Here is a 14486-nt window from a genome sequence, read left to right on the forward strand (position 1 = left end):
AAAGAGGAATTATAATAAATTAATAGATAAGCAATCACAATTAATGCCATTTTCCTGAAATAACAGTTATATCATGGGAAAGATATTTTAATCTGTCATTCCTTAAGGCAATGTTTTCCTAGCTTGCAATGCCTGTGCTTCAGCTTCCCCAGTACGAGACCCATGGGGTGCTAATGAATTAGTCTATTATGTTATACTGAATGTTTCTAAAAGGTCCCCAGTCAATACTGAGCACAGTGTATCAACACTTGGCATGAAATGCTTCAACATTTTGCTCAGCAGCATGACTACAGTTCACTGACTCCAGCATGAAGAGCCCCATCAGCCTTTTCCACTGCAGGAGGAGGAGGAGGAGCAGGAGGAGGATCTCTGATGAGTGCTGCTCCTCTCTGTCACATGCAGATTTTACAACCAAAGCCCCTGCAAGGAGAACCCCAGAGCTCCATTCCTGTGGGGGTGTCTCAGCAGTCTGTAAAACGGGGCTCTGCAGACATGGCCAAGCCCTGCCAGATCCCAGGGCATAGCTGTGGACACACCTCACGCATGGGCAGCAGAAGACAGGGATGCCCTTCCTGGACCTTTCCAGTTTCCCACTGAGGATGTGGGATGCACTGAGGATCAGTCCTCAGCATTGCTGCCACCACTGAGGAGCCCAAGCTGGTTGAACTGAGGAAGGGGGAGAGTGTCACGAGAACGCTGAGAATAAAATTGAGGATGGAGGGGAGAATTAATCTGCAGTACAGAAAATAATGAGTGAAAGGGAATGTAGATGAGGTGGAAAATAGAACCAGATGTTTCAATTTGTGGCTGTGCAGGAGCAGAAAATCCAGAAGAAACTGATCTGATGATTCCCATCCACACCTCCCTGCGTCCTGACACTCAGCTGGTGTTCTGAATTATCCTCTGATTCCAGGAGGTGATAAATCAGGCTGCAGCTGAGATTTAAACTGGAACCAAGGAGGGGGCCTGATGGGAGGTTGGTTTCTATAGGAACCTGGTGAAAGGAAGGGTCAATGGGGAGCAGCACGGCAGGGACAACACCCAAAATACCTGTGGGATGTGAGAGGTGGCCAGGGCTGGTAGTTTGACAGATGGGCAACAGAGACCATGGGTTCTGGAGCCTAGGGGATCTGATTTGTCACACCCGGTCACATTCTGAGGGGGAAATCATCGGCTTTTGCAACCAAAAATTATTTCCTCACAACAATTTCTGGAATACAAACTGAAGTGTCTGATTAAAAATGAATCTTGAAAAAGCAGTCCCATTCCAGCAGGTCAGGCACAGAACTGCTGTCCCCCACTCCAGCAAGGGACATGAGCACCTGTCTGAGGTCAAACCACTGTATTTGCCCTCAGCTTCCTCAAGTAACTTAAAAGTCTGGTGGTTAAAGGGCCTGGTTTTCACAGTGCCCTTTAACACAACGTGCAGGTTTGCACTTGCAGTTTTGCAGGGTTAAAAAACAACCCAAAAACCCAAGTCCTGACTGCCATTGTAAGGTGATTAATGATTTGGTCCCTGCTGCACCTGCAGATTTGAGCACTGCATCCATCAGCAGTGAGCCCTGGGGGTGCAGAGGCCGGGCCAAGGCTGAAAAGATCAAACCCCCAAAGCTTATTAAAGCAAAACAGCCATAAGAACCCTCATTCCCCCACAGAGAATGATGTCTCAGTTGCTGGGAAGTGCTGCTGCTGTTCTGCTTTGCTTAGGGCAGCATGTGTGAGGCTTTGCCAGCCCCCTGTAGGCAGATGGATGCTGTAGCTGGGTGTAGCTGTGTCCCACCAGCACAGACCCATCACACAGCACAGAACAGCCCCAGCACAGCCCCAGCCACAGCATCTCATCCCATATTGAACCTCTTTCTGGTAAGCCCTTGTGAGAGCAGTAAATGTCACATGTTCACCCCCACGCTCCATTATAGAAGACTTGTGGTGTTGCCTTTCCTCCTCCCCGCATTTATACTGCCACGAAACACTGGTGCAAATCGTTCAGGATAAAGGCTGATGAGATATGTCCCACCCAACAAATGGTTCCCATTAACCAGGGCACCCCTGGCTGCCATCTCACCCCGCTCCCTCACTCATCCCTCGGGTGAGCTGCTTGGCTTCGGGGAACAGAGCAGCTGCCGCATGCTCCTGACATCCTGTCTAACCCCAAACTCATATCATGAAGCTGATATTCAGGCACATGGAGAGCCAAGAGCTGCACACAGCACTGCCCCCAGTGCCCCTCGCTGCCTGCTAAGCGATGCTTGCAGGCTGGCAGCCAGCAGAGCTGAGCACTGCTTTCCACATCATATAAAGGGCACCCTCATTCATCTGCAGACTGTATAGGCTGGTCCGAATGTCAAGAAATGTGTCTTAGTTTCTCTTTGATAATCTGCAAATTGGTGTTTTGCATTCAGAGTGACTCTGTCATCCGCAGTGCCCTGTGGGGCCCAGCACTGCCAGCAAATCCTCAGTGGAAAGGCCCATGGGAGCTTCAGATACAGAAACTCTGCCTTGTCCCCCCTCCTGGGTTGCAAGTCTCTTTTTTCAGGGTCACAGGCGGTGATTCTGTTTTTCTTCCCACAATTTACTCGCCTGTTTCATGCTGAGAGCAAGTTCTTTGGCTCTTTGGTAGGAGCTCCCTTCTGCTGCGTGTGGGGGAACCTGCACATACGGCACCCAAATTCCACCAACACCTACAGACCTCTGCAAGCAGCAACTGACGGCAGCAGACAGCACAATCCTCTCAATTCCTGAGGGATAAGTACTCCCTCCCACCTTCTGTGGGCTCTGCTGTCTCACTCCAAACACAGACATGAACCAATGCAGAAAACTCAAACAAAACAAAGCTAAGCAAAATGTTTAAACCGGTTTCTCTCTTTTAAGGATCTTTATGCATTAGACCTAGAACCATATCGCTACTCTGGGGTGAACCTGACGGGCTTCCGGATCCTCAACGTGGAGAACCCACACGTGTCCTCCATCATTGAAAAGTGGTCCATGGAGCGGCTGCAGTCAGCACCCAAGGCAGAGCTGGGGCTCCTTGATGGTGTGATGATGGTACGGGCAGTTTAAACAGGACACAGGGGTCCGGGGAGCAGGACAGGCTGGTGAGGAAGGCAGGAGCAGTCACTGAGGCCTAAATGTTACTTTTACTGCTTCTTGTACCACAACAGGAGTAAAAACTCATCCCAGGTATCTGCTCTGATTCTGCTTGCATTCTTTAACAGCTCTCCCTCAAAATCTGGGGTGAAGCCCACGCCCTGCTGCTGTGGTGATGCTCCTGCTCGGGCCCAGCTGCCAGCAGATCTGCCAGCAGACAAGGCTGGTACCAGGATGTGTCCCAAAGGGCTCCAGCTGCCCCAAGAGCAGTGGGACGCTGGCTCCCATGGCTGGGAGCACACGGCCGGGCTGGGCCAGGCACTTTGCCAAGATTGAGGCAGGGGGAGAGCGCCAAAGGAATGCCCAGAGATGGGCAATGCTGCAGCTTTGATGACTCCTTTTAGGGTCTGATGGCAGCTCTGCTCTGCTGAGTTACTGCTCGGAAGGTACAGCACCTGCTCGCCCATCTGTCTTCCCTGCAAGGCTGTCTCCGACCCCCGGAATTGCTGACTGGCTCCCTCCTTCCCTCTCCCTTTAGATCTGCCAGAACCAGCCTGCAAAATGGCAAAGCCTCCCAGACTCTCACCTTGAAAAGGCTCCTCGGATCCCTCCTGTTGTGTTTGTTGTTAGGGGAGAAACTCCCACTCTCTTGCAGGCTCTTGCCTGTCCCCAGGCTGCCCACAGCTGAGCTCTGTCCCCAGCGCTGCCTCTCCTCCCAGTCCCTCTTTGCTTTCTCAGAGGGATCCTGCCTTTGATTCCTGTTTGCCAGGTCTCTATCCAGTGGGGCCCTGGACTCAGCTGGGCATTGCAGTCTGTAATTCACCATGAAATTGCATAGACATATCCTTGCCCCCCTTTCCTCCAGCCCCAAACTCACAAACCTGTCACTGCTGTGGTCCATACCCGCCCACAGATGCAGGTAGGGCTCCTGTTCTTCATGCTTGGTTGCTGAGGCAAGGGAAGGTCACAGGGATGGCTGCCAAGGCTGGAGGATTTTCTCCATGGCTACGTCCTGTTAGATGTTTGCTCAGTTATTTGCTGTATTATTTTGTTTTATTGTGGTTTATTACGCTGCTGCTACACTCACATCTGTTTTGTGACTCTGTCAAGCCAGCAAATAACGTATTTTCACTAGGAGGTCTTACCACATCAGAGTGAAAAATAAATCCAATTCTCTTGATCAGTGTTTGGATGTGAGATGGGGCATCTCAAATTGAATCTAAAATCATCTCATTATATGGGGAAAAAAAGTTCTCCCTAGTTCAGATCACTGAAATGCTAGAATATGTTACCAAGCCATGAGGTCCTGATTTTGGTGACAGCTTTTGTGTAGTTTTTGGAAAACTGTGGGCCCACAAACATTTCTGTTACTTATTTTCCCATGTATAAAATAGTGTGGGAAATATGTTCTCGTATAGTTTTTTTTCTTTACACTCAGACAAAACAGACTCAATAAGAAAACTCTGTTACTACCTTCTACATTTAGAAGTCGTTGCCTCCCTCTTTGACACCACAGCAGGAAATGTGCAAGAAACAACCCGAGTAGTCACTCACAGACAAATGACACTCCCAGAATGACTGATTTCACACAGAACCCCGAGCTTTCAGTTGAAAGAGCCAAGGAACGCTCAGCAGGGAACGTGGACAGACAAACCCTGAGGCTGGCAGGGGGAGCTCAGGGTGGGTTCCACCATTTCCTACAACTCCCCAGGGCCACCAACACTGTCCCCCTTCCCTTTAGACAGACGCTGCCCTGTTGTACGACGCAGTGCACGTCGTGTCCGTGTGCTACCAGCGCGCACCACAGATGACTGTGAACTCCCTGCAGTGCCACCGCCACAAGGCCTGGAGGTTCGGCGGCCGCTTCATGAACTTCATTAAAGAGGTAAATTAAAGAGGTTATGTTGACCATAAACATTCCCCAGGAGGAGCAGGTTCCTGGGGGCAAGGGGTGGAGGCTTGGCAGGTCCAGGTTTAGAAGTCATCCCCTTGTACAGGCAGGTACAACTGGAGAGAAGCACAGACACACACCAGGCTGGGAGTGCACACAGAAAGGGAAAATCCCACTTTTGCCTTCAAAATAACACCTGTGCAGCCAAGCGAGGACATCCATGAGGAGCTGAAACCTCCCATGTGTCCCTAAGACTGGCCTCTCCAAAAGCTGGACCACTCCACCCAAGGTCATTCCATACCTGAGCAACAGCCATTTGTCTCCTATTGAAGCAATTTTTGGGGTCCACAAAGGACACTCGGTGCCTCAACCGATGGCTGAGCTGGGGTTGTCCCTGCCTGAGTGCCAGGGAATGGCATTGGCCAAGGGGCGGTTCAGCAGGTGGGGGCCAGGGAATGAGGGGGCAGCTTCTCCCCCTCTCTGATTTCAGGCATTACCACTTCTCTGTTCAGCCCATGGAGTTGTTGGCTTAGAGCCCCAAGCTGGCTCAGAGCGGAGTGTCAGGAGCAGTGGGTGGTCCAAGGGAGCACGGCACAGGGACCAGCCCTCCCAAAGAGCCCCCAGCCCCCAGCCCTGCACCCACCCTAGGGTTTTATTGTCTGCAAAAAGGAGCCATTCCCAAGGAAAAACTGAAGCACAGCTGCAGGGAGACTCTGCACTCTTTATCTTTGTGACAAACCTCTTACTTGCCCCAAGTCCCTGTGGCTCTTCCTATAGCAAGTCATGGAAGAGCCATGTTTAATGTTGGTTATAAAATCCCCAAAAGTTTTCAAGCAGAGGTGTAGAGCACGTTGTTAATTGCTACTATGGTCAGTGCTGCTGTGTCACATGCTGACCCCAGCAGATCCATCCATGAGATGAGGCTGTGCCCACCTGGCAATGCCCGAGCTGCATGGAGCATGTGGATCCGCAGGAGGAGAGTGGGACAGTGATTTCCACTGCAAACAGAGAATGAACTTTTCTCTCTGCTCCGAGGATGTAATCTCTCCCCTCTCTGCCTCTCTCTCCTTCCTCATGCTTTGTTCCCTTCTGCAGAGCACCGCTCCAGCTGATTGCCAAAACAGAGTGTAAATAATTTGTTTGCTTGGCTCCTTCTGCACATTACCCTGTGCCTCACACCCCAGCTCCTCTGCCCGTTGTTTTGCTCTGGCAGCACTGTGTTAACCCAGTGGAGGGATCAGCTTCTCTGTGCTGCAACTAGAACAGAGGAATTGCTCTCTCCAAACTCCTGTAAACTCAGAGCAGCACCAAGGGATGTGCTGTCCCCCCGGACAGGGAGCTGTGCAGCCCCTTGGTGTTCCCACTGATGCCTTGGGATTTTAGCTTTTATATTCTTCATTTGATTGTAACCCTGCAATTCTTTAGTGTATAACTCCAAACTCCACACACAGTGTGAGCTGCTGCTTTCCCATTTGGGTCAGACACAGCAATTCCTCTCCAGGCCTGGCAATCAAGGACACCTCACTGCCTCAGGCCCCCAGAGATGGAAACAAAAGGGAGCTGGGGAGGAACAAACTTGGGGTAAAGGGTTTCTGTCATTCTTCTGACTTCTGACTTCTGAAAGCTGTAATTGGAAGATTAACCCTCAATATGCAAATAGACCAAACTTATAAAAGTTTATGAAAACCCGTGACCTGTTGTCCATTTTGGGTACAGGCCCTGGGGGTCTTCATCTGCCTGAAATGTACCCGAAGGCCCCTCAACACATAACTGCTTTTTATTCCCTGAATTCTGTCTGGCCTGTTTTTAGGTATCCCAAAAAGGCATCAGCACCACAGCCCGCAGGAGCTGCAGGGCTCAGCACGCAGCTGTGTTTGCTCCGGCTGGGCACATCAAACATTCTGTGTTTTCCCTGGTTCCCAGGGGGCTCCACGGGCTGCGCGTCCCACAGGCAAACCACCTGCATGCCCAAATGAGCAAACACCAGCCTCCCCAGGACTCCAGGGTGGTGAGGCTGGAATCAGGCTGTCACTGCTCCTCAGGAATTAATGAGGGAGAGGCAGAGGAGCATATTTACCAGGAGAAATGCCAGTTATTCCCCCCGAGAATACATTATGCCACCTTGATCACACTGGAATATTTCAAGCTCCCCCACCCATAAAGGAAACACATTTCCCCTGTGAGCAGCCTGCATGGAGCTGCTCAGGAGAGAGAGCCCAAGGCTCAGCTCCCCAGTGCTGGGATGTGATTGCTGAGCAGCAAACTTTGGCAGCAGCCTGGCATTCCTGCTGGAGCATCCTCCTCAAGACAGTGCCACAGCACATCCAGCCCTGTCCCAGGCACCAGACACCTCGCTGTCCCCCAGCTCCTGCTCTGCTGGCACAGAGCACCTGGCACTGGAGCGTCTGTCACCTCCTAAATCAGAGAGATTCATTCTAGGGGTGCTGCAAAGTGAACAGTGGGAGAGAAATTGAATTACAGGGGCTTTTTTTGTGGAATTGAATTGAGGCATCTCTAGCCCAAGCTCCTGGTTGCAGTCAGACCAGGCTGTTCAGGACCTCACTCAGCCAACCACTGAAAAATCTCTGGGAATGGGATGTCCCTAGTCCCAGTGAGCACCTGCGCCATCCTTATGCTGCCAGAAACTGAAGCAGGGCTCCAGCAGCACCCAGTGCCCCCAGACTCCTGTGCCTGTTCCCAAACCTCAGATCTTGCTTGCATGAACACATTCTTGGCCTCTTCTGCTCCACTTTCCCTCTGGAAGGACGGAGGGAAGCATTTCCGACATTTAATCTTCCATTTAATCTTGGAAGCACCAGGAAGTTCGTGCACAAAGGGATTCCTTGTGACCAGAGCTGTCCCAGAGCCGGCTCCCTGCAGCCGGCGTTTATCAGCACTACAAGGATAAACGCAGCACACAAGGATGTCGTGATAAATGCAGGTCGTTTTCTACTGAGTCATCACATCCTGCAACAGCTGGTGAACACAAAAGGTGTGAACAGATATTGTAGCAAGGACTGCAAGAGAGTCTGCAGTCTGAGCAGTGGCGGAGGGATTATTAATTAATCAGGCTCTTAAGGGAGAAAGAACCAGCATAAGGACTAATTAAAAGAACATACAGTGGAGGGCAAAAGATTATTTATGATACTAAGTAACAGCCCTGCTACTTTTTCTCCCTTGCACAGGCCCAGTGGGAAGGATTAACGGGACGCATTGTCTTTAATAAAACCAGTGGTTTACGGACGGATTTTGATTTGGATATCATCAGTCTCAAAGAAGATGGCCTTGAAAAGGTAGGCAGGGTTTGTTTTATCTGCATGTGGCTGAGGATAACGCTGGTGCTCAGCAACAGAGAAGTGGTTGCTGTTGTATTGACTACAGGTTTCTGGGGTTTATATAAAAGGATATTCACTTTGTGGGATTTCTCAGATCCTTTTCCATGCTCAACCATGACTCACTCGCCCTGAAGCCAGTGCGTGGGATTACAGATTGCAGAAGTGCTCGAGGCACTTTCCTGGGATAGTGGAGGCAAAAGAAACTTTCTGAGCATCCATTAACCCCTCCGTGCCCTAAGCAGACAGGAATGATGCCTGCCCCACTCACTCATGCTGGCCTAGCTCACAAACCCTCAGTTCTTCTCTGAGGAGAGCGTAGCTCTGAGATCACCATCTGGAGTCATTTCCCACTATGAAATTGCCCAAGGCTGGGAACAGCCCCAGTTTATTACAGCCTGGAATTTGCAGGAGGATGCACTGGGTATTTTGTTTATTATCTAAGGAACAATAAGGAAAAAAGCAAAGTGTGGCCTTGCCTGCCTGGCTGGGGGTGTCATGAGGGTCAAGGGCTTGAAAGCTGCAGCTTTGGGTCCTCCAAATTAGTGCAGATCTCCTCTGGGCACATTAACACCATGCTGATGTGCAAATCTGATCCCAGGTGTGCCTGGGGACTTAATTTCCTTCTCTTCAATTACTTAAAAAACCCAAACTTAAAATAAAAAGGCAATACATGCAGCCTTAAAGCCCTTAGAATGCAAGTTTCAAGGTGAGATCAGTTGATGACAAACAGAGCAGCAAGTGGCTGGAGCACAGGGAGCTGTGATTTCCAAAAAATTCCATGATCCTGACTACTCTGTGAGCAGCTCTGTGTCCCTGCTCTGCTACAGGTGTCTATCACCTGTACAGGAGGAATTTGGCAGGACAGCAAGGCCCTTTCTAGAGCAGAGTCTGCTTTCCGACAGGTACCAGGTGCCCGTGGCAGCCAGGCACGGTGCTGGCTCTGTCCCTCTGGGCAGGGTGACAGGTTCAGAGCCCACGGGACACCCAGCTGCCAGCAGGGAGGGATTTCAATTCCCAGTGCATGGCCCCAGAGCACGGGAGACTCGTCCAGGGATCACTTGGCAGAGGGAGGCAGCCCCAGGGCCGGAGGCAGCTGTGGATCAATGCTCCGTTTGGAGGGGATGGATCCTGCACTGTGAGGTTCCTGGGATCTGCCAGCCCATGCCCCATCCCCCTTCCTCACCGTCTGTTTTTCCTGGTTTTGTTTGTTTGAAACGAATGGCTGCCACACTTCCCCACTGCAGCAGCAGCTTGGTGCCTCAGGTAACACAGCTCAAGGTCAGCACAGCCCTCTCCTGCTGGGGAGGTTTCGGTGTCAAGTACAGAATAAAGAAAACATTTCAAATCAACCCAGGGACCTCCAGTCTCGTTGCGGTCCAGAAAGGAGGCAGGACGGAGCTGGGCAAGGTGCTGGTGCCTCTCAAGAACTGAGCAGCAGCTGACCTGTGTAGCCTTACTTTTTTACAAAATATTTTGTTTACAGAGCCTGACCCAAAAATAACAACACGTCTTTTTGAAGTTCAGCAGTGCCAACACACTCCTGGAGAGCTGCGTTGGGCAGGTAATAGAAAATGTGCCAGCCTTTGATAGCACATGAATCCAAATGTTTAAGCACAGCCACAGCATCACCTGTCAAACCAACACCCCTCAGGTGTGCTGAGCAGAGCTGGCACCAGCTGCAGTTATCGCAGCTCTCTGTCACATCAAGCCCACTGGAAGCTGCCAAACCTCGGCACGTCCCCTGTACACCCCATCAACTTTTGTCTCCAATAATTCAGAGATTTCACAGTTCCCACCATTATTCTTCTTAAAGCTTCATGTCAGCTCCAGAGGGGTTTTAACGTATCGATGTCAAATCTCTGTTGAAGCCGGAATTCTGTCAATAGTTAATCTGAAGCAACAAAATGCCAAACTACAAGCAAATCCCAGCTGGATTGTGCATTATGTATCACAGCTTATGTTTGTTGAGCTTTAGGATTGAACCCCTGATCCTCATACCTCCTGGATGTTCCAGGGATTACAGGAGTATTACCAAATTCTAATTACATATAGTTTGACTATCTGACTCACACAGTTCTCTTAAAGCACTTTTTCCTTTTTCTTCCTTTTTTAATATTTTAAACTGATTAATTCAGTCTTAAGTGCCATGCATTTAATTTTCTTAAAGAAAATGTAGCAAGGCTCCAATTTGATTGGAGCTGCAGTGCAGCAAACTGGGGCCTCTCGGACTTGCTTTTTCCCCATCCACAATAATAATAATTTTTGACATTACAGCTGTTGTGTGATCCAAGGCAGAGATGGGCGATCGCTTCGGTTTTACCTGAAATATTTAAAACCTTTCACAAAGTTCATGGAAACTCTTCTAGAATTTATGACAATTTTTTTGCCAGGCAGCACTGCTCATTACAAAGTCTCTTTTTGGAGATGCAGTAAAACCAAGTTCTCCCCTTGGACTGCTGAAGAGACTGAAGAATCTTAAAAACAGCAATAAATAAAAGATGGGAAGCTGCTGGCTCCCTGGTGGATTGAGCTGGCTGCCTTTGGCTTCTCTCTGAGTCCCACCTTGTAGTTTGACCCTAGAGATGGATCATTCTGTTCCCATTTCCAGGTGGGGCTTGTTTTTTTCTCACTGTCAAGCTGGCTCCGTGGCCACCCTGCTCCATTTGCTAGCAGTACTCCCATTTCCCTCCAGCTTTCCTGACATTTTATCTCAGTGTCACAGTCCTTTAGCCACTCCTGCCTTCAAAGTTAGTCCCAAAGCCTCCCCTGCACTGTGGAGATCAGGTTAACAGGCTTAGCCTCGCCCAGATGACTTTCTTAAATAGAGACATGCTTTGCCATTTCTGGATCAATAGACTTCATTAAAGTCTAATAATTTATTAAATTTGACAGCTTGAGAAAACAGAGCACCTGAAATAGAGCTGATGTGCCTGTGCCACCCCCTCCTTCAGGTTTGCAGACTGGACTGAGATCCTCCCACTGCAGGGATTTCCCAAAGGGGGGCCCAGGGCCCTCCCAAGAGATGTGTTAGAAACCTCCAGCTGATTTCCCACAGCACAGAGAGCAGGAATGGTCCCTATCGGGGATCTGCAGAGCTGGTCGAGCCATTTTTAATCCTCCCCACCAAAGCAAATTGGTGGGGAAATGGAAAAGAAATAAAACGGGCTCAGATTTGTGGTTATTTTTTTTGTATTGCGCTTTATCCTTGCCCAGATTTGACTCTTTAGCATGGTTTGATTGTTGCTCTATGTGGTGCCTTTGCAAATTGTTCATTCATTCAGTCCCTAAATCCCAGTCCCCACGGTCTTCATCCAGTGCAGCATCACAGGGACAGTGGGACTGTGCCATGGAGTGACCTGCAGATGAAGAGTTAGTACATGGTAATTCCAGTTTTGCTGCTGTTTGCTGCAGACAAGAGAAGGAAGTTCCCATTTTCCAGGCCAGTAGGATGCTGGAAGCAAGTGAGGAATGCAAGGAAGGTATTAAGGAATGCAGGTAGGGATTGAGGAATTTGAGATGGGGGTTCACTGTGTTACTTTGCTTCCTTTCAGGTTGGAGCATGGAGCCCCTCTGATGGTTTGAACATCACAGAAATCTCCAAAGGACGAGGGCCCAACGTCACAGACTCTCTGAGCAACAGATCTCTGATTGTCACCACCGTGCTGGTAGGAAACTGCCAGCCTGTCATTGTCCTTCCCCACGAATCCCAGGGATATCCCAGGGGTATCCAATATCTCTGACAGCTCACAGCACCCCGGTGTAGGCCTGCTGGAAGAGGCCCTGTGTCGCTGTTGGACACGATGTAGAAGTGTGGGTTCACAGCATGCACTAGAAAGAGTTGTTAGGAAAAGGGGTTTTTATTTTCTGAACTTGTCAGTTCTTACAGGGTTTTATGCTACAGGGTTAACATGATTGGTTAAAGGAACACTACCTCTTGTCCCATTGGTGGGATAAGAGAAAAACACGCTATCTACAGTTATGCAAAACTGTTTTGAGAAAGCAAGATGATTTACAAATTTTGTCCTTGAGTGTGAGATCTCTCAAGAAACTTTCCCTTGGGAACAGATCAGCCACTGATGGGCTGTAATTCTCTCAGGTTCAGAGAAAATCAGGTCCACAGCCCTGTACATGGGCAGGCTCATGGGGCACACAGTGCCCGTGTCCCTGCACAGAGGTGAACTGCAGCATCGCCGATGCCACCGCCCCTGAGCAGGCTGCCAGCCCCCATGTGGTGGCCAGCGAGGCTGGCATGGGCCAGTGTGAGCCACAGCTGCTGGTCCTGGCTGAGCTCCTCCACTTCAGCTGCCCAGCCCTGCCCTGTCCTCCTCCCCCTGGCTGCTCCTCCTGCCCAGGAAGCTGCTGCTCATCCTGGCTGAGCTCTTCTGCTTCCTCTGCCAGGCCAGGTCCCTGTTCTTTGTCTATCCCCACATGCTGGAGAGTCCCCTGTGTGTCCCCCTCCTGACCACACACTGCTGAAGTTTGGACTGGTGCTGTTACCCAGCTCTGCTCCCAAGTGTCGTGCTGCATTTCATTCTCCTGTTCACTCTGGGATCTGACAGCAGGTGTTGGATCCTGATGAGTTTTTATGGTCTGGTCCATTGATCTGGTGGCATTGGTTCCTGCATGGCTCCACAGCACAGGCTCGTGGCATGGCACTGGGAAGCAACAAAACAAATCAGCCCTTGGCCAACCTGCCCCAAACTGGGCCCGAGTTATGGGTTTGCCATGGGGAATTTCCTGGCCCTTTTGTGTTCTGTGTTTTCAGGGAATGTAAAGGTGCAGATGGAGAAGAGCCAGCTGGGGAGTCCCCAGTCTGGAGCAGTGGGAACCCTTGTGATGTTCTTCCCTTCCCAAAAGGGTGTGACTTGATGTAGTGTGGGTTTGTATCATAAAAGGTATGGGACCAAGGTGTCCAGAGGGGAGCAGAGAAAGGGGACACTTGGTCTAGGGCAGAAGAGGGGCTGCCATCAAAGGTCTTGTACCCCTCAGCAAGGGTTAGCAGGGTGGAAGCAGAACATAAGCCACAGACAGATGCTGCAGCAGCTTTCCTTGCAAATCAGCCACCCCTCCTAACGAATTTCCCATCCACCACATGACATTTTTTCCCATTAATAATTTCCAAGGCTGTGGAATTGTCTGGGTCCAGTCCATGGTACCCACCATACCTCAAAGGCCATGGTGTAATGCAGAATGATGGAGCCAGGAGGGGACTGTCAGCCATCTGCTGTTGACAGGGTTTTTTCAGGCAACATTTCCATCCCATGCTCTGCGAGCATGTAGGAATTACATAATGCACAGGGTGATATCAGTTCCCATTAATTGTGCCACTTCACAGGCCTGCACACGTGCCATGGGGTTTCTACCTTGGAGCCGAGGCAGTGCTTGATCCCTGTGCCCAGGGGAGGAGGGAATGTGCTCAGACCTGAGTTCTTCAGTAATTGCACTGCGTATGCTGGAGTCTAAAACATAAAACACAACCCTAGATGTTATTTGCATTTGCAACACCCCTTTGTAGTTCTGCACTGCTGTAAATGATGAGAGAAGAGCCATAGGAGGAGCCTTTAAAAGAAAAAGCATGAAGGGGTTTTTTTTTCCTCCCCTTTTGCTCATATTGCAGTGACTTGTTGGAAGAGAAATATTACCCCAGCAGCCAGTGCCGCTCTCCCCAAGCAATATGGAAGCTGTGAAGTTATGAAATTGAGGGCACCTTCACTGAGAAATCGATTAGCAAACTGAGAGAGCTTGTGAATTGGATGTCTGGCTATTTTCAGTAATAAATTGTGAAATAGTCCATGAATAAGTGGTTCACAGAGTTCAGAATTACCCCCTAGGAAATGTTTGAGACCTGGAGATACATTACTGAAGCGAGTGGCATCCTAATGTTCAGTGCTTCAGCTGTTAAATATGTATGTAATCCCTACAGCGCTTCCCAAAATTAATAGTGCTTTATGGCTGCTTTGGAGCTGGTGTATTTATATGGAGATCCATAGATTCAGTTGATTCACAAACAAAGCACTAATTCCAGAGCAGAAAGCCGAGGAGGCGTTGGGGGAGCTCAGGATTGAGCCGAGCCAAGTTAAACTCCATGGGCGTGATGTGATCAGCTGGGCATTGGAGCTCTGCAAATGGGGCTTCATGTGCTGCCACATCCCCACCTGATCCTGCTGCTGGGC

General features: G+C 49.9%; 1 protein-coding gene across 1 annotated transcript in view; it reads left to right on the plus strand.

Annotated features, from left to right (window-relative positions):
- GRIK3 (glutamate ionotropic receptor kainate type subunit 3) overlaps positions 1-14486 on the plus strand; it is a 105773-nt gene that overhangs the window by 64569 nt on the left and 26718 nt on the right. Inside the window, exons 6-9 of the mRNA XM_005529899.3 lie at positions 2872-3045; positions 4829-4972; positions 8164-8271; positions 11865-11978. Coding sequence (XP_005529956.2) covers positions 2872-3045; positions 4829-4972; positions 8164-8271; positions 11865-11978 — 540 coding nt within the window. The remainder of the gene's footprint in view (positions 1-2871; positions 3046-4828; positions 4973-8163; positions 8272-11864; positions 11979-14486) is intronic.

This window comes from Pseudopodoces humilis, chromosome 27, assembly GCF_049639895.1.
Source record: "Pseudopodoces humilis isolate 2021_Gansu_Grassland_sample_001 chromosome 27, ASM4963989v1, whole genome shotgun sequence".
Taxonomy (NCBI): Eukaryota; Metazoa; Chordata; class Aves; order Passeriformes; family Paridae; genus Pseudopodoces; species Pseudopodoces humilis.